Source organism: Panthera leo, chromosome B2 (assembly GCF_018350215.1).
Source record: "Panthera leo isolate Ple1 chromosome B2, P.leo_Ple1_pat1.1, whole genome shotgun sequence".
In the NCBI taxonomy this organism is placed as follows: Eukaryota; Metazoa; Chordata; class Mammalia; order Carnivora; family Felidae; genus Panthera; species Panthera leo.
Genome location: NC_056683.1, coordinates 25,337,270 through 25,357,747, shown reverse-complemented (window position 1 = coordinate 25,357,747; position 20,478 = coordinate 25,337,270). Strand labels below are relative to the sequence as shown.

The 20,478-nt window shown below is 38.2% G+C and overlaps 1 protein-coding gene and 1 long non-coding RNA gene across 6 annotated transcripts in view; one reads left to right on the top strand and one right to left on the bottom strand.

Annotated features, from left to right (window-relative positions):
• Positions 1-19,361, top strand: part of RIPK1 (receptor interacting serine/threonine kinase 1) — a 75,219-nt gene extending 55,858 nt beyond the window's left edge. For all 5 annotated transcript variants that reach the window (XM_042938069.1, XM_042938072.1, XM_042938071.1 and 2 more), the window contains exons 7-11: positions 10,484-10,560; positions 11,929-12,019; positions 12,886-13,452; positions 14,857-15,009; positions 16,605-19,361. In XM_042938069.1, the coding sequence (XP_042794003.1) occupies positions 10,484-10,560; positions 11,929-12,019; positions 12,886-13,452; positions 14,857-15,009; positions 16,605-16,891 (1,175 nt within the window). In that variant the 3' untranslated portion in view covers positions 16,892-19,361. The remainder of the gene's footprint in view (positions 1-10,483; positions 10,561-11,928; positions 12,020-12,885; positions 13,453-14,856; positions 15,010-16,604) is intronic.
• LOC122219621 lies at positions 439-9,703 on the bottom strand. Its single transcript, XR_006202494.1, has 2 exons — positions 9,169-9,703; positions 439-586 (listed from the first exon to the last, which is right to left on the bottom strand). It is a non-coding gene; the product is annotated as an uncharacterized LOC122219621 (long non-coding RNA).
• Positions 19,362-20,478: the final 1,117 nt, after the last annotated feature.

The following is a 20,478-nucleotide window of genomic DNA, read 5'->3' as shown; positions in this document are numbered from 1 at the left end:
CCTCTCAAAAAGCATGAAGGCATATAAGGCCCTCATTTCTTTTTTTTTCATAGAACTTTTAAAAAAATTATGTTAAAATATACATAACACATAATTTACCATTTCAACCTTCTCTAAGTGTACAGTTCAGTGGCATTAAGTACACTCACAGTGTTGTGCAGCCATCACCACCGTCCATCTCCAAAACTTTTTTGTCTTCCCAAACCAAAGCTCTGTACCCATTACATACCAACTCCCCATTCCCCTTCCCCCAGCCCTTGGCAACCAACCATTCTCACTTTCCATCTCTAGGAATTTGACCTCTCTGGGTATCTCATATAAGTGGAATCATACAGTATCTTTTTGTACGTGGCTTCTTTCAGCATAATGTCTTTAAGGTTCCTCCATGTTGTAGCACATGTCAGAATCTCCTTCCTTTTTCTTGCTGAATGGTATGTATATACCACATTTTATTTATCCATTCATCTGTTGGTGGATACCTGGGTTGCTTCCACTGGCCTTCTTATTTCGTAGCTTCTTTTCTTTCTTCTCCCTCCCCTTGTGTAGCTGACATATTTGAAGATGTATGTTGTCATTTTGATTGGGCCTGTAGTGGAGGGAGAGGGCAAGGGATATGGATGTTTGCCACATCTTGTACCTCCTCTCATACCCCTAGGTTACCTAGGATCTTGCTAAGATCCTAGAGGCAGAGGAAAAATGGAAATCAGAGGAAAGAAAATCAGGTGAGGACAAAATAAATAGTAAGAAGTCACTTAGGAGCCTACAAAGCATTTTACTTTCATATTTCTGCTATGAGGAAACAGAATTAAAGCCTCATCTACCACTACTACCAAGGATTAGAGTGGTACTTTAATTTACTTGCTTGTTTTCTTATTCTCTTAGTCAGCCTGAATTTTCTCCTGGCTTGGTCTCTTCTCTTCTTCCATGCCTTTTTCTTTTTTTTTTTTTAATTAAATTTCTTGAGGCAGCTCATTCTTTTAAGCATCCGACTCTTGACTTCAGCTCAGGTCGTGATCTCATGGTTTATGGGTTTGAGCCCTGCATTGGTCTCTGCATTGACAGTGTGGAGCCTGCTTGGGATTCTCCCCCTCCCCCCCTCTCTCTCTGCCTCCCCACCCTTAAAATAATTGAATAAACTTTAAAAAATGAAAATTAAATTATATTTCTTGTTTTGAGATAATTATAGATTTATGTGTGGTTGTAAGAAAAAGACAGAGGGGAGTCTGGCTTTCTCAGTTGGTAGAGTGTGCGACTCTTGATCTCGGGGTTGTAAGTTCAAGCCCCAGGTTGGGTGTAGAGATTACTTAAAAATCTCTTCTTTTTTTAATGTTTATTTTTTAGAGAGAGAGAGAAAAAAAAATCACACAAGCGGGGGAGGGGCAGAGAGAGGGGAACAGAGGATCTGAAATGGGCTCTGGTTTTGACAGGAATGAACCTGATGTGGGGCTTGAACTCATGAACTGAACCATGAGATCATGATATGAGCTGAAGTCAGATGCTCAACCTACTGAGCCACCCAGGTACCCCTACTTAACAATCTTAAAAAAAAAAAAAAAAAAAAAGGAAGAACACAGAAACATCCCTTATGCCTTTTACCTAGTTTACCCCAATGATAGCATCTGGCCAAACTGTATATAGTATAGTATCACAACTAGGATACTGACATTGATACGGTCAGATATGGAACATCTCCATCACCATAAGGGTCTCTTATGTTGCCCTCTTATAGCCAACCCTACTCTCTCCCCAGCCCCACCCCTCTCCTTCACATTCTGGTGATCATGAATCTGTTCTCTATCATTTTGGTCATTTCACAAATATTACATGGATAGAATCATAAACTACTTTTTGGGATCCCTTTGGATTGGCTTTTTGCCACTCACCATAATTCCCTAGAGATTTGTCCAAGTGGTTGTTTGAATCAATGATTTGTTCCTTTTTGTTGCTGAGTAGCATTCCATGGTGTGGATGTACAACAGTTTATTTATTCACTCCTCAAAGGAAATCTGGTTTGCTCCTAGTTTTTGGCTGTTATAACTAACAGTGCTGTAAATATTCATTGTTACATGTTTTTGTGTGGATATATGTCTTTATTTCTCTGGAATAATACCCAGGAATGAGATAGCTAGGTTGTATGGTAGTTTCATGATTGCTTTTTTGTGGGTTTTCTAATGGCTAAGGACATTGAATATTTTTTTATGTGCTTTGGTGCTTTATGTCTTTTGCCCATTTTCTCATTTGATTGCTTTGTTTTTTACTGTTGAATTTTGAGTGCTCCTTATATATTATATATAGTATTTCTTCATTGGATACGTGGTTTGCAAATATTTTCTTCCAACGTATAAGGGTTTCTTTATCCTCTTAGCAGCATCTTTCATAGAGTAAAAGTTTTTGAAGTCTAGTTTATTGATTTTTCCTTTTTATGGATTGTACTTTGATGTCAAGCCTAAGAACACTGTCAGTGTTAGATCTCAAAGATTTTCTCATGTGTTTTGTTCTAAAATTCTTACAGTTTTACATTTAATTCTGTGTTAAGTATATTTTTTTTCTATATATTTTTTTTCTAATTGTCCAGGAAAATTTTTAATTGCTAACCAAAGAACAGTAGCACAGAACTAAATATTTGGTTGTCCTTCTTGGCAGTTTTCAGTTTATATTTTATTGGAAAAATACCACATCCGTTTTGAATTAATTTTTGTATAAGGTACATGGCTTAGTTTGAAGTTCATTTTTTGCTTATGAATATCCACTTGTTCAGGCACCATTTGTTTGAAAGTCTATCTTTCCTCCATTGAATGGCTTTTTCTTCTTTGGCAGAAATCAGTTGGGATGTTTGTATGGGTATATTTCTGGGTTCTGTATTCTGGTGTATCTCTATTCCATGCATCTCCCCTCTGTCAGTACCCACAGTCTTAATTAATATAGTGATATAAGTCTTAAAATTTAGTAGAATTAAATAAATTCTTTATTTAAAAAATTCTTTCAGCTCCTCTAGTTCCTTTGTCTTTCCATATAAAATTTAGAAAAATCTTGTCTGTACCTACGAAAAAAAAAATCTTACTAGAATTTTGATAGAAATTGTGTTAAATCAGTATATCAATTTGGGGAGAACTGAGGTCTTTACTATATCAAGCCTTCAAATCCACAAACACAATATGTCTCTTTATTTATTTATATCTTCTTTGATTTATTTTATCAGGGTTGTATAGTTTTCAGCATGCGAGTTCTATATATTTTCTTTTTTGACAAATTATAAATAGTTTGTATTTTATTAAAAAAAAATTTTTTTTTTTAACATTTATTTATTTTTGAGACAGAGACAGAGCATGAACGGGGGAGGGGCAGAGAGAGAGGGAGACACAGAATCGGAAGCAGGCTCCAGGCTCTGAGCCATCAGCTCAGAGCCCAACGTGGGGCTCAAACTCACGGACCGCGAGATCATGACCTGACTTGAAGTTGGACACTCAACCGACTGAGCCACCCAGGCGCCCCTAAATAGTTTGTATTTTAAATTTAGGTGTCCATTTGCTCATTGCTAGAATATAGAAATATAGTTGATTTTTTTTTTGTATGTTAATCTTGTATCTTATGACTCTGTTGAACTCACTTATTAATTCCAGGAGTTTTTTAGAGATCTTTTTTTAGATTTTCATGTCATCTCCAAATAGGGACAGTTTTATTTCTTCCTTTCTGATCTATATGACTTTTATCTCCTTTTCTTACTTTATCATATTGTCTAGAATTTCTAGCATTATCTTAAATAAGAGCAGTGAAATCAGATATCCTCATCTTTTCTCAGTATTTGGGGAAAGCATTTGGACTTTCACTATGAAGTATGATGTTAGTTATGGGTATTTAGTAGATACTCTTTATCAGTTGAGGAAGTTCACCATATTTGTTCTTATTTTTCTGAGAATTTATCATGAATGGGTTTTGAATTTTGTCAACTGCTTTTTCCGCATTGATTGATATGGTCATTATTTCGCTTCTTTAAACTGTTAGGATGGGGCATTAACACTGATTTTTGAGTACCAAACCAGCCTTGCGTCTCAGGAATAAAACCTATTCAGTAGTGGTGTATGATTCTTTTTATTTATTGCTAAATTCCATTTGCTAGTATTTTTTAAGACTTTTGCATGTATATTGATGAGGATATTGGTCTATAGCTTTCTGGTTTTTATATTGTCTTTTTTTTTTTTAATTTTTAAAATCTATTTATTTTGAGAAAGAAAGCACAAGTGGAGGAGGGCAGAAAGAAGGGGAGACAGAATCCCAAGCATGCTCCACACCATCAGCACAGAGCCCAGTATGGGTCTTGAACTCATGAACTATGAGATCATAACCTGAGCTGAGATCAAGAGTCAGACGCTTAACTGACTATGCTACCCAGGTGCCCCCCTTTGTCTGGTTTTGCTATCAGGGTCAATATTGGCTTCATAAAATAAATTGACAAGTTTTTCCTCCTATTTTCTGGAAGAGAATGGATGTAATTGATGTCAATTCTTTAAAAGTTTGATAGAATTCTCCCATGAAACCATCTGGGCCTGGAAATTTCTTTTTTGGGAGTTAAAAAAATTTTTTTTAATGTTTATTCCTTTTTTGAGAGAGAGAAAGAGAAAGAGAGTCTGCATGTGCGTGTGTGGGGGAGGGACAGAGAGAGAGAGGGAGACACAGAATCTGAAGCAGGCTCCAGGCTCTGAGCTGTCAGCACAGAGCCCGATGTGGGACTTGAACACATGAACCATAAGATCATGGCCTGAGCCGAAGTGGATGCCCAACTGACTGAGCCACCCAGGCACCCCTCTTTTTTGAGAGTTTAAAATTGTGAAGTTAATTTCCTCTAATAGTATAGGAGCTATCCAGATCTGTTTTACATCAGAGTAGTATGTTTTATATCAGAGTAGTATACCAAGTAGCTTGGTAGTTCTAGTTGTGATAGTCTGTATTTTTTGAGGAAATTATATATTTCATTTAAGCTGTCAAATTTATATATGTAAAGTTGTTTGTAGTATCCCTTATTAGTATTTAGATATCTGCAGTGTTTGTAGTGATATGCCCTGTTTCATTCCTGGTACTAGTTATTTATGTCTTCTGTTTTCCTTTGTCAGTCTTCCTAGAGGTTTATCAATTTATTGATCTTTTCAAACAACCAGCTTTGTGTTTCATTGATTTTCTCTATTGTTTTTATGTTTTCTAACAGACCCCTGTTCCTTATCATTTCCTTTCTCTACTTTTTGTTTGTTTTGTTCTTCTTTTTCTAGGTTCTTGAGATGGGAAGTTAAATTATTGATTTGGATTTGAGACCTTTTCTTTTTTCTAATATGTATGTAATGCCATAAATTTCCTTCTCGGCACTGCTTTAGTTATGTCCCCACAAGTTTTGATAAGTTCTTTTTTACTTTCATTTATTTAATTGCATTTAAAATTTTTCAAGACTTTCTCTTTGATCTATGCATTATTTAGAAGTATGTTGTTGGGGAGCCTGGATGGCTCAGTTGGTTAAGCGTCCAACTTTGGCTGAGGTCATGATCTCATGGTTTGTGCGTTCGAGCCCCACATTGGGCTCTGTGCTGACAGCTCAGAGCCTGGAGTCTGCTTCAGATCCTGTGTCTCCTTCTCTCTCTACCCCTCCCCTGCTCACACTGTCTGTCTCTCACTCAAAAATAAATAAAGATTAAAAAAAAAAAAGTATATTGTTTAGTTTCCAAGAGTTTGGAGATTGTCCTGTTATCTTTCAGTTATTGATCTTCGGCTTGATTTCATTATAGTCAGAGAACACATTCTGTGTGTTTCAACCTTTAAAATTTATTGAGGCTTATTTTATGTCCAGGATATGGTGTATCTTGGTATATGTTCTGTGGACACTTGAAAGAAATGGGTTATTCTGCTGTTGTTGGGTAGGGTATTCTGTAGATCTCAATTAGATCCTGTTGATAATGTTGAGTTCTTTTATACCTTGGCTGATGTTTTTTCTAGTACTTTAAATCGTTGAGAGAAATGTTCAAATCTCCAACTAGAATTGTGAATTTGTCTATTTCTGCTTTTCGTTTTATCATCTTTTGCTTTATAGATTTCACATCTCTGTTGTTTGGCACATGTATATTTAGGATCGCTGTGTCTTGATGGATTGATCCTTTATCATTATATAAATGTCCCTTTTTGTCTCCAGTAGTCATCTGTGCTCTGATGTCTACTTTTTTGGATATTAATATAGCCACCCTTCTTTCCTTTTATTAATGTTAACATGATACATCTTTCTCCATCTTTTTACTTTCAACTACCTATAATCAATTATATGTGAAGTGAGTTTTTTGTGACAGCATATACTTGGGTCATTTCTTTATTCTGCCAATGTCTGTCTTTTGATTGGTGTTTTTAGACCATATACATTTAATGTAATTATTGTTATGTTAGAGCTCATGTTTGCCATTTTGTCTTGTTTTCTGTTCTTTCTGTTTTTCATTTCTCTGTTTTCTTTTTGCTATGTTCCTGTGCATTCTTAAACATTTTTAGAATCCCATTTGAATTTACTGACAATATTTTTGAGCATAGTTTTCCTAATGGATACTCTAGGTGTTATACCATCTGTACATAATTTATTGCAGTCTACTAATGTTATTTTACCAGTTTAAATGAAGTATAAACACTTTACTTCCTTTACTTCTCTTTACTTTCCTCTGTATATAATTGCCTTAAATATTTCCTCTACATACATTTATAATACTTTGACATTGTTACAGTTCTTCTTCAACTATCAATCATAGTCTAGAAGATTCAAAAGGAGAAGGAAAGCCTATTGTATTTAGCCATATTTTTTATCACTGTGTTGTGGGGTATTTTTTGTAATACTAGTTCTGACACCAAATGAGTCACAACTGGGTACTCTAGAATTCAATTAAATTCTGACAGTGACTACCTGGAGTTATTGTCAGATTCCACAGGTTTAAGGGCTTAGTCCTGCTGTAAGATTGTCCCCACTTTATATACCAGATGCAGATAGGGTGCCCAGGCTACCCACATTTCTGCCCCATCAAATACAAATCTGAAGGTCCTCATACTACCCCCTGAGGTTCGGTAATTCACTAGAACAACTCATAAAACTCAGGAAACATTTTGCTTACATTTACTGGGTTATAATAAAGGATACAACTCAGGAACAGCCAAGGGAAGAGATTTCATTAAGCAAGTTATTGGTGGTGGGAGTGGTGTGCCATGAAGCTCTCATGCCCTCTTTGGGCATGCCCCTTTCCCAAAAATGTACCCACTCAATGTATTCACTAACCTGGAAGCTCTCCAGACCTTGTTGTTAACAGGTTTTCATGGAGGCTTAATTAGGCATTATTGATTAAATCATTGGTGGGCTCAATCTCCAGTCTCTGTCGGCTCACTGTAGGTCAGGGAGGTGTAATGAAAGCTCCAAGCCTGTAGTAATAGCTAGGTCTTTCTGGTGACCAGCTCCCATCCTGAAGCTATCTATCTTCTCCTCCCCATGCCTCCAGCCTGAAGCCATCTCATTAACATACAATTCTTACTGCCTAGAATATCTTAAGGATTTGAGGAAGTTCCCTGCCATGAACCGGCTGAAACTGGGAAAAAGAACACCTATTTATTTTTTAGTTATACCATATGTGTTCTTTCTTCCTGATATACCAAGTATCTTTTTTTTTTTTTTTTTTTAATCATTTCCTTCTTGTTTAGGAAGTTTCTTTAGCCATTCTTTTAGAGTGTGTCTGCTAGGGACAAATTACTGTAGTTTTTCTTCATTTGAGAATGTCTTGATCTTCCCTTCATTTCTGAAGGATATTTTTGCTGGGTGTGGGATTCTGGGTGGACAATTCTTCTCTTTCAGGACCTAATAAATACTGTGCCACTTCTTCTGGCCTCTATGGTTTCAGTTAAGAAATCCTTTTTTTCTTTCTTTTCTTTTTTTTTTTTTTTAACTTACAGGTAAGGTATTTTCTCTGACTGCTTTCATGATTTTTTCTTTATCTTTCAGAGGTTTAATTATTATTCGTTTTGGTATGAATTTCTCTGGGTTTATTCTGTTTGAGTTTTGTTTTGATTTTTGAATCTGTTAGGTCATGTGTCCCTTGCCAAATTGGAGAGGCTTTCAGCCATTATCTCTTAGAGTACTTTTTTCAGCCATGCTCTCTTTTTCCTTTCTTTCTGAGATTCTGTTAATAGAAATACTAGAACTTTTGTTAGAGTTCCACTTGTCACTGAGGTTTTGTACACTTTTTTCTCAGTTTATTTTCTCCCTCTTGATCCGATTAGTATATTTCTATCATTCTGGTCTTTCAGTTCACTGACTTTCCTGTGTCCCTTTTATTCTGCTGTTGAATTTATCCATTTTGGTTTATTACATTTTTCAGTTCAAAAATTTCATTGAAATTTATTTTATATCTTCTCTTTCTTTGTTGAAGCTGTTTTTTCATTTGTTTTAAGCTTGTTTGTAATTGCTTATTGTTGAAGCTGTTTTTTCATTTGTTTTAAGCTTGTTTGTAATTGCTTATTGAAGCATTTTTATCATGGCTGTTTAAAAATCCTTAAGCAGGTAATTCTAATATCTCTAATATCTTCGTGTTGGCATCTATTGATTATGTTTTTTCCTTCAGTTTGAGATATTCCTGGTTCTTAGTATGATGAGTCATTTTTCTATTGAAACTTATACATTTTCTTACAATGTTATGAGATTCTGGATCTTCCTTAAGCCTTCTGTTTCAGCCAGCCTTTTCTGACATGGCTTTGGCAGTGGAAGGATGACTGTTACCTTTTTGTGACAGGTAGAGGGAAGTCCAGGTTTTCTATTGAGCCCTGTTGACACCTGGGGTGGGGGGTGGGGCTTCTTTTTACTGGTGAGGGTGGAAGTTCCAATGGAGTCCACCTGGTCTCCATGGACACTGCAATGGAAGTGAAAGTTCTGACTCCCACTAGCCCTTTTCTGACACTTCTCCATTGGAATGAATAGGGGCACCTTACAACTACAAAGTAAGGGTGCAAGTCCAGTCTTCCCTGGTAGTCCATTGACACCACTGAGTGGAGTGCTCATTACCATCTGGCAAGAAGGAAAGTCCTGGCTTCCTTTTTGGCCTTCTCTGACATCACCCCGGTAGGGGTGTTGGTATACCCTGTTACTGTCTCATGAGGTTGGAAGTCTCAGCTACCTACCTGGCCTTTGCTGGTGAGGTTGGGAATGGAGCTACAGTATTTTCTGTGATGTTTGCCTGGAGAGTGGTTATTGACTAAAGGTCTTTTGTCTTGCTAGGATGCTCTTTGCTTAGTCCTTTGGCTCAAAGGATCAGGCTTTATTTAATTAGGATTTTTTTTTTTTTCCATTGGGTTGCCAGCTTCTTTAAGCCCAAGTCTGGGATCTAAGAGGCAAAAAGAAATCCTAAATGAACACATTGTCATGTCTTTCCTCAGATCCCAAAGTCCCTAGTTTGTCAGCCTTTGTCTTTCCTTCTTTCAGACTCTTTTTATGTTTGTTTCATATGTGATATCTAGGGGTTCTTGTGCTTAGAGGGAGAAATAAGGAAAAGTATGCCTACTCCATCTTCCTGGAAGTGAAAGTTGCCTTTTTCTTTTAAGGCTGACAGCCTTTAACTTTTTATATCAAATCACTATTCTGAGTATTCTATAATAATTTTTTTTAAGTGTATTTATTTTGAGAGAGAGAATGTCAGCAGGGGAGAGGCAGAGACAGAGGGAGAGAGAATCTCAAGCAGGTTCCACGCCGTCAGCGTGGAGCCCGATGTGGGGCTCAGATCCATGAACCATGAGATCGTGACCTGAGCTGAAATCATGAATCGAATGCTTAACTGACTGAGCCACCCAGGTGCCCCTATCCTAGAATTCTGATACCAGGGAGACAGAAACAAGGAGTCCACCCATCCTTGTTCACTTGGAGATTAATTTATACTAGATAGGGCTTTGTGCTGCAGTGAGAGAAACATGCTATTAGGCAATAGCCCTTGGTTTCTTTTTTTTTTTTTTTATTAAAAAAAATTTTTTTTAATGTTTATTTATTTTTGAGATGGGAGCGACAGAGCATGAGAAGGGGAGGGACAGAGAGAGAGGGAGACACAGAATCAAAAGCAGGCTCCAGGTTCTGTGCTGTTAGTACAGAGCCTGATGCGGGGCTCGAACTCACAAACTGTGAGATCATGACCTGAGCTGAAGTCAGACGCTCAACCAACTGAGCCACCCAGGCACCCCAATAGCCATTGGTTTCTCGTGTTACCCTGTTCCTTCTTCTTCCACCTAGTTATTAGTCTTGCTAGTCTCTTTGGGTAAGTCAGAGATTTGGCATTTAAATTTTTATTTTACTGCTTTGTCCACAGATTAAGATAAGTAATTCAAAGATAATAGATTACTAATACTCAAATTTTACTTTAGGGTTGGCGTTAGCTCAAGCGGTTATTTCGCATATGGTTATTACTTTAGAAAATACTTAAGAAATTTATAGTATTATTTCTTTATATAGGTATTGAAGAAAAATTTAGGCCTTTTTATGTAGATCAATTAGAAGAAAATGTAGAAGAGGATGTGACAAGTTTAAAGGTAGGTAATGCTCAAAACATTAACCTATCAAAGCATATATATTATCAATCTTGAAATTCAAAGCAATATAACTTGTTACTAAGATTTGAAGTAGGCTAGCTTAGTTAGTAATCACATGAAACAAAATTAGCGATTTTATATAGATATCATCAAGTTGGCATACTGGACCCATTCCTCCATCGAAACTAATGAAATGAGAGAAATTATATATAGCAATATGAAAACAAAAGCACAGCATCACTGGAATAGAATGGAAAGTACCACAGGTGGATCAGTCGTTCTGAGGAATTCTTGAAAGATAGAAAGCCAACAGAATTAAATTTGCTAAGACATACAACAGAAAAAAAAAAAAACAAACAAACACTACCCCTAAACATAATGCTGAAAAAGTAGTGGAGGAGCGAGCCTTGTGTCAACGTACCGAAGAAACAGCACGGTCACCTGGGACATCAACGATGAGATCTTTACTTGGGAACCAGGTTGTTGCAGTTTCAAAAGTTGGCTCCTCCCCCTGATAACCTTGTGCTAAGCAAAGGAGCAGCATCCACTTCAACCTGAAGCAATGAATTTGGTGTCTGGGCTATGACAAGGATTGTTACCAACAAGTAACCAAGGGAAACAAAGACCTTCCCTACATACACACCCTCAGGAAATAAGCTGCTAGCATAAGTCTTACAGCAACATACTATAATCATGAAGGCAAGACTACAGTAAAGAAAATAGGCAGGCATAAGGAGGTTTTAAGATAAAGATAAATTAAGAGAGTCAATATCCAGTGTTCCCCCACTGAATGGTCTTAGCACCCTTTGTGAAAATCAATTGCTCATACAAGGGTTTATTTCTGGGCTCTCTGTTATGTTCCATTGGTCTATGCTTATCCTTAGGCTAATACCACATTTTTTTTTATTAAAAAATTTTTTTAATGTTCATTTTTGAGAGAGAGACAGCGTGAGCAGGGGAGGGGCAGAGAGAGAGAGGGAGACACAATCTGAAGCAGGTACCAGGCTCTGGGCTGTTAGCACAGAGCCCAATGCGGGGCTTGAACCCACGGACATTGGGATCATGACCTGAGCCGAAGTTGGATGCTTAACCGACTGAGCCACCCAGGTGTCTTGAATACCACATTGTTTTGATTTCTGTAGTCTTGTAGTGAGTTTTGAAATCAGGAAGCGTGAACCTTCCAAATTTGTTCTTTTTTTTAAGATTTTATGGCTATTTGGGAAAAAAGATTATTTTTAAAAAATATTTATTCCTCGTAAGAGCTATATGAAATTTCTACCTTTTGAAAAGACTCATTTTTCTTATAATAATTTTCTGGAACTATTTTCTACTGTTTACTAAAGTGTGCATTTACGCTCTTAATTATAGAAAGAGTATCCAGACCAAAATTCATTTGTGAAGAGAATGCATTCTCTCCAGATTGACTGTATAGCAATACCTCCAAGCAGGTCAAATTCAGGTAACATACTATGATTGAAAGTACTTTATTCAGTCATTCATTCATTCATTCATTCATTCTATTTTCTAAAGTAACTATTCATGACCGTATAAGAAACAGAAGACGCTATAATATTTAACCCCTGCCATAAGGGAATTTATAATATATTTGGGAGGGAAAATACATGTATTTGAAATAGTAAGCAACCTTGCGTTCACCAAAATCATAAAGCATCTTGAACATATATCTGATAGGGCGAAAGTGACATCAGGACAAAGAGAGGACATACGTGGAAGCATAGTCCTTGAGAAGGTCAGGGATGATGGATTCAGAGAACAAGCAGGGAGGTTGGTCTCAGATTCAAGGAGGTTACTTTTTCCCATTATAACAAAAGGGAAAACAGACAATAGGATATTGAAACCACTTAATTGCTATCTATTCTGGGGCAAGTTAACCTCTTGTAAACTTCATCCATCAAATCATGATAATTGATCCTATTCTTACAGGGCTTTTAAAGAATAAAAGAATCCATGGAAAGTGCTTAGCACCAAGCTGTTAACTATTCCTTTTGTCCAGCCCTGCCTCATACCAAGGAGACACCCACCTTCTCTGTTGCAATACAAGTCCCTTTCTTCCTTGGTCATTCCTGTGACACTCATATTTCTGTTGCTTGTTAAAATTTCTCTAGTGCTCTCTCACCACCAGGCAGTGGCTTCATTTTATTACCTATATAACTTGTAGGAAGAGGACCATCAAGTAAATGCTTTTTGATTTGTTCTCAAAGTTTTCAGTATGTTCTGAGGTACATATTTATGATGGTGCTCAGGTTTTATTTTACTTCTTACTGCTTTATGAAACTCTTTCCAATGTTGATCTTTTGTTCTCAGCCCCAGAACAGCCCAGTTCTCTGCACAGTTCACAAGGACTTGGGATGGGCCCTGTGGAGGAATCCTGGTTTGCTCCCTCCGTAGAGTACCAGCAGGAGGAGAATGAGCTCAGCTTGCGGAGTAAACTCCAGGAGGAAGCCAACTACCATCTTTATGGCAGCCGCATGGACAGGCAGACAAAGCCGCTCAGACAGAATATGGCTTATAATAGAGAGGAGGAAAGGAGACGAAGGGTCTCCCATGACCCGTTTGCACAGCAGAAACCCTATGAGAATGTTCAGAACCCAGGAGTAAAAGGCATTCCTTATTCCAGTGCAACCAGTCATGGTAATGCAGTACACCAACCAACAGGGCTAACCAGCCAACCTCAAGTACTATACTGGAACAATGGATTGTACAATCTGTATGGTTTGGGAGCAAGACCGTTGGATCTGGGAACACCAAGTCCAAGAGTTTGGTATGGACCAAATCCAAGCCATATGCCAAGTGTGCATAAAACTCCAGTGCCTGAGACCAACCTACTGGGAAACACACCCACCATCCCATTCAGCTCTTTGCCATCAAGAGGTAAACAGTTTTTTCAGTTACAATCTAAACAATTAAAATTTCTGAAAATAAAGCAGCCATTAGCTCTGTTGTAGACTACCAGGTAACAAGGGTGAGTTGTTTGCAGTCTTCAGTTGCCAGATGCAGTTTGTAGCCATGGAATAGTCTCCATCAGACCATTTGACCTCAGTCTGGGTAGAATTCATTGTACCTGCCCACAGGTGTTGGGTTACAGGTCCTGATAACTGGTAGGCATCTTCTGCTCTAACGTTCATCACAGTGGTCCCATTATCCTAATCCCTGATGGAAGTGAAGGTCACTGCTTGTGTTCTTTTTCTTGCTTGCTGTTTTCTGAAGGTTAGAAGTCTTAGATATTTTTGTTTCTTATCTTATATAGGCCAAAGACAACCATTTGTGGTGAAAACCATAGTGTTGGGCTACCGTCACCACCATTTATCTCCACAACTCTTTTCATCTTCCCACACTGAAACTCTGTACTCATCAGGCATTAACTCCCCATTCCCTCCCACCCAGCCTCTGGCACCCACCATTCTACTTTCTTTCTCTATGAACTTAACCACTCTAGGTACTTCATATGAATGGAATCATACAGTATTTGTCCTTTTGTGACTGCCTTACTTCACTTAGCACAATGTCCTAAAGGTTCATCCATGTTGTAACCTGTGACAGAACTTCCTTCCTTTTTAAGGCTGAATAATATTCCATTGTCTGTATATAACACATTTTGTTTATTTGTTCATCTGTTGACAGACACTTGAGTGGCTGCTATAAACATGAGTGTGCAAACATGTGTTTGAGGCCCTGCTTTCTATTCCTTTGGGTATACTCCCAGAAGTGAAATTGCTGGATCATAGAGTAATTCTGTTTTTAATTTTTGAAGAACCTCCATACTGTTTACCACAGTGGCTGCACCATTTTATATTCCCACCAGCAGTACACCAGGGTTCCAGTTCATCCACATCCTTACAAACACTTGTTATTTTCTATTTTTTGTTTTTGTTAACAGTAGCCATCCTGATGGATGTGAGGTTGGTTCAGCTACATTTTAAAGAAGAAAATTTCAAAGAGTGGCATAGGATAAATAACTTATACATCTGGAGTAAAGCCCTGCCCTCTTACCATATTGTATCTATTTCTCTTGCTTGCTTTTTTTTTTAATGTTTATTTATTTTTGAGAGAGGGAGAGAGAGAGAGCGTACCTGAGTGGGGGAGGGGCAGAGAGAGGGGTGGGGCAGAGGATCTGAAGTGGGCTCTGACTGTAGAGAGCCCAATGCAGGGCTCGAACTCATGAACTGTGAGATCACAATCAGAGCTGAAGTTGGACACTTAACCAACCAACCACTCAGGTGCCCCTCTCTTGCTTTCAATCTAGATATACTTACCTGTATATTTCTCTCTATTCAGATGAGTCTATAAAATGTAACATATACAACAGCGCTGGCATTCAGGTTGGAGACCATAATTATATGGAGATTGGGGGATTGAATTCAGCACTACTGGAAAGCACACACGTGAACTTGAAAGAAGAGCCAGCTTCTAAGTACCAAGATATCTTTGGTAAGATGCCCTTAAGGATCCATTGCCTAGCAACCTTGAACTTTCTTCCTTGTTTAGAAGGATCTAATGGAATCCGGAAATTTCTCTGATTATTCTCTCTGAAAATTGCCCCGTGTTTTCTCTGTAATTTCCATATAATTCCTTTGTGATTTATTTATATTTAATATGGGGATGATTACAATATCTAACTCATGGATTTGTTATGAAAATTAAATGAGTCAATATGGATAAATAGCTTAGAACACTGCCTGGCACATAGCTAGGTCAAGTGTTAAATACATCATATCAATATTACTACTCAGACCTAGGAGATAGCTCCTTCAGGTCTTCATCAAGAGGGATTCTGTAAAAGAAAGAAGACTATGCCTTCAATAGCACCTCTGTAATAAAAATAATAGGGCTTTCTCTTAACAGCTTTCCACTATGCAGGCTCATAATATTAATCCCAAAACACAACCTGGGAAAAGGAGTCACAAGGCTAAAACAATGGGATTTAAGAACGTAGCTTAATGATTAACTCTAGGATTGGCAAAACTTTTCTATCAAGGGATAGATAGTAAATATTTTAGGCTTCACTGGTCCTGAGGTCTCTTTTGCAACTACTCAAGTGACACTGTAGTACAATAGCAGCCACAGATAATATGTACACGGACAGGTATGGCTGTGCTCTAATAATAGGAGGTTCCTAACTTTTGGGCTGACAGAGGTACCTTTGAGAATCTGATGAAACCCAGGATCCCTCTCCCAGAGAGGTATTGACAAAATTTGACAAATATCTTGGGAGGTTTTGGACTGCTGATGTCCAGGGATGATGACAGAAGCTGCATTGTGGGAAGCTGAGGAAAGAACAGGAGTTGAGGGGTAAAAAAATGAGATGTCTTTTTCCTTATGTTCAGCTTTTTGAGGTAGGGTGTGGATCAAGGAAAATGTGTGTGGTGGTTATTTTATATTTTAGCCTCCTTTTGTTATTTTTATGAAGGACAAGGGGAAAGAATGAGTAGAAAGAGAGGTTGTGGCTGTAGAAGAGAAGACAGACTTAGGGTAGAGGAGAAATGAGTCCCAAAATAGACCTTGAAAAGTAGATCCCTCATTCCTTAAAAGACCAGGGAAGTCACTGTAATTGAACGAATTCACACTTGATGGTCTGTGTCCTTAATAAGAGAAAAGTTAACTGTTGGGTGCAGGGGATTAGGAGTTGAATGACCTTAATTCTGGCCAAATGTAAGTGGAAAATGCCAAAAGGAACAAAAGTGGTGTTTTCCCTCGTTACATCAGGAAGGTCTGATATTAATATGGCCGCTGGCTAAAGTTGTATATTATAGCCTAGTAGCCAAGCAGGGGTTTCATTCCCAAAGCCATCAGCTGTGGCTCAGTGTTGCATGTGCTATGAGGAAGGGGTTCTCTATTGTATTCATATCAACACTCCAGATAGGCTTCCAGACATGGAAAGCATCACCCAATGAGTCAATAACTATATAATTTAGAAGTTATCTTTTTTTTTTACTGTCTCCTGGGACTCTTTCTACAGGTTTTTGAAGCTAGAATGTTCCAAATGGGTTAAAGCTTTATGTCTTCTTCTCTTTTCTGTTTGGCAGATAATATCACTAGTCTGACTGATAAACATCTGGACCCAGTCAGGGAAAATCTGGGAAGGCAATGGAAAAACTGTGCACGTAAGCTGGGCTTCACTGAATCTCAGATTGATGAAATTGACCATGACTATGAGCGAGATGGACTAAAAGAAAAGGTTTACCAGATGCTCCAAAAGTGGCTGATGAGAGAAGGCAGTAAGGGAGCCACAGTAGGAAAGCTGGCCTATGCACTCTACCAGTGTTCAAGAATAGACCTTCTGAATTATTTGATACACATCAGCCAGAGCTAATTCCAGAAAAGGCTTTGGCAGCATAAGGTAATCTCACTTAGTGAGTAACACACTGAAAATGTGCTGCCTCAGAATGTTCAGAATTCTTTCCTTCCTGATAGAGGTTCTATGTCTGCATAAAATTCTCCTGCATCCCATAGCTGGAGCATGGGAAAGAAATCTACAGCAAACATCCCACTAACCAGGAAGACCTATTAATGGTCAAGCACCAGCCCCCCCCCCCCCCGCAAAAAAAAAAAGCCTAATTGGGTTTTGAAAGGGAGAGGAGAGGTATTTAAGGAAGATAATTTTCTTTCAGTATATTCCATAACCTTCAGTGATGCTATTCATTTCATTTCCTGGAGTTTTGTTTGAGAAGGAAAAACAAATTCAGAGAAATGTAAACTAAGTCAACTTTCTTACCTTATGCTCTCTTCTCCATGTAGGCTCCAATTATAACCAGAGTACAGTGAAATTGAGAGTTCTCTTCAAATAGTTTTTTTTTTTTTTTTATTAAAACTACAGTTCATTCCAAAGCTATAAGGTCTGTTAACTTCAGTATCAAATGTTGTATCAGTCACTACAGGCTTTAAAAATTACATGCAATCACCACTCCATAAATTAGCTGAATGGATTTTAAGGAGTAAGGAGAAAAAAAAATAGAGAACAAAAATATCAGAATTTTCCAGTTGTTGCAAGGAATTGCTACTAATTGTGGTTAACTACAAAAATTCTTGACTAAGTTTTTAAGTTCTTTCCTAGCATTCTGATACCTTATGTATTTTCTCAACCTCTGCCCTGAAGAGGGAGCATGTATGCTCTGACTGGAGCTTTGGGGCTGATCACTGTTGAGCAGCTTCCTCAGTTTACCCCAGGATTCTGTAGAAATTTCTTCTTTTTGTGTGTGTGTGAACTGTGATGTCAAAAAAGGACTGCCTCAAAGCTTGGTCACCGTGCCTTTAGCTAGCATCATTCAAAGTCCTCCTGAAACTCAGGAATGAGTGAAGGAACCAGAAGACCAGAAGACTGAAGCCAACCAGGCCATCCAGTATCACTGTCTGCACTTTGATAAACAGAGAGGGTATGTCATTGTGCTTAGCCCTTCCAGGAGGGAGAGAAGGATGCAGCGTGGTGACTCCGGCTGTCAGAACAGATTCTAGGAACTGGTGATTGATAACAGTATTGTGGTTCTGGTTCTAAATCCCCTCTGGCCCTAAATGATATACATACACACACACACCCCTGAGGTGGGACTGTAAAACAGGATTTCTCAACTTCTGCACTATTGGGATCTTGGGCCAGGTAATTCTTTCTTGTGGGGGCTGCCCTGTGCATTGGAGGATTTGGATGTTTGAAAGTGCCCTCTACCTGCTAGAAGCCAATAGTGCTGTTCTCCCCTACTCTATCTTCAGTTGTGACAAGACACTGCCACATACATGTTCCCTGCAAGTGCAAAACCGCCCCGGTTGAGAAGAGCAGTGCCATAAAGTAATGAACCTCAGCCCCTTATCCACAGATATCCAGGCTCGCTATTAGTTGCCACATAGCATTCGATCACATAGACCAAAAGGAAAATTGAACGGGGCAAGAGTCCCAGGCTTTGCTGGGGTGGGGGTGGGGGTGGGGGTGGATCATTGCTTTTCTAAATGTATCCCTTGTACCTCTGTCCTCTAACAGTATTTAAATTCTCTAAATTCCCAAGAGATTGAATGATCAATGTTTTAAGAGGCAAAAATGGAATGTATTTTTAATGGCCTTCTAAAAATAAAATTTTGTACCTCAAATATAAGTAATTGAAATGATGTGTTTGTAAACGAAACTGTTTGGGCTTCTCCACGTAGGTTGACATTTCCTGTATGAACTCTCCTTTTCACCCTCCTGCTATTAGCAGGCAAGAGGAAGTGATGGTATAAAGGGGAAGCTTCTGGACAGCGCTATTTGTCTCTCAGGATGAAAACTTGCTGCCTTGAGAGCCTGCAGCATTGCTGTCCTTCAAACATGATTCAGAAGTCCTTCCTCCAGCCCCCACTCTGTCAAAACTGGGCTGAAAAGAGCCAAATTTGTATCTAAGGAGTTTCAATACAAGAAAATCAATTGGGTAGAAAATCACTTAAGTGAGGTGACACAGACTACAAGATGAGAGAGAAGCCTATCCATACCTTTGTTCCAAAAAAGATATTCAGACCCTAAGGTTACTACTGGTAAATAACACCTCCAGCTCTCACAGCTTTGTGATATCAGTATATTTTCCACTTGTTGCTGTGGTTTCAGTATTTGTTTTGGCTCCATAAAATGAAATTAGGTCTTCAGGAATAGTTCTTTCTTTCTCAGAAAATGGTTTAAGTAATATTTTGATGTACATTTTAATGTGCACTACTTCTAAAAGTCTTTTTTTATAATAATATAAATAAAACTAGGTGTTTACTAAGATAAATGGCTTAGCCAATTTCAGATAAAAGTGTTTTCCATCAGAAGTGGGCTGTGACGGGGCACCTGGGTGGCTCAGTCGGTTGAGCATCCGACTTTGACTCAGGTCATGATCTCACGGTCTGCCAGTTCCAGCCCTGCGTTGCACTCTGTGCTGACAGCTCAGAGCCTGGAGCCTGCTTCGGATTCTGTGTCTCACTCTCTGCCCCTCCCCTGTTTATGCTCTCTCTCTCTCTCTCTCAAAAATGAATAAACATGAAAAAAAAAAAAGTGGGCTGTGACACTACAGTGGAAAACAAGCTCAAGCTGACTTTATGAATGGTAAAAATTTCCTTGCCACAATGTGCAAAAGTAGATGATATTAATTCTAATTTCTCTCGATACAAGGGTAACCATGTCAATGAGATCAATTCTTTTTGTCACATCTGTTGTAGGATAAAAAATATCTACTAACCGCCAAAACTGAATTTAATACAAAATCATGGTTTAATTTTTAAATTTACTTTATTTAGCCCATTGGGTTTTAATTTTTTAGGAGGAGTAAGAAGTGAAATATTGATGGTTTTTGCCCATTGCAATCAGCCAGGGTTAATGTGCAGTTTCACTAAAAAGGACTAAAGTGAAACAAAACTAAACAAAACAGAACAAAATGAGGAGTAAGAAGTGAAATACTGATGGTTTTGCCCATTGCAATCAGCTAGGGTTAAAGTGCAATTTCACTGAAAAGGACTGAAGTGAAACAAAACAAAACAAAACACTAGGTATTTATATGTTCAAGATCTTAGAAGCATCTGAAAATGTTTTTATATTTTATTTTTCCTTTTTGTATTATTATTTTTAAAGTAATCCAACCTGGGTCTTGAACTCCTGACTCCTAGATCAAGAGACCAAGAGTCTCAGGCTCTACCCACTGAGCTAGCCAGGCACCCCCAAAGAAGCATCTGGTTACAAAGAAATCATTGAAGGCCTAATGCTGTTACAGTGAATTCCACAACACATAACAATCCAAATACAGGTTCTGAAACCAAGCAGGCTTAAATTCTCCTCTGTACTGTAGCTATGTACTCAGGGCCTGCTTTCTAACCTCTCTTAATCTCAGTTTCCTCATTTTATAAATAGGCCAATAAGGTTGATGTGAGGATTAAAATAATGCATCATAAGGTGCCTGGCACAAAGTTACT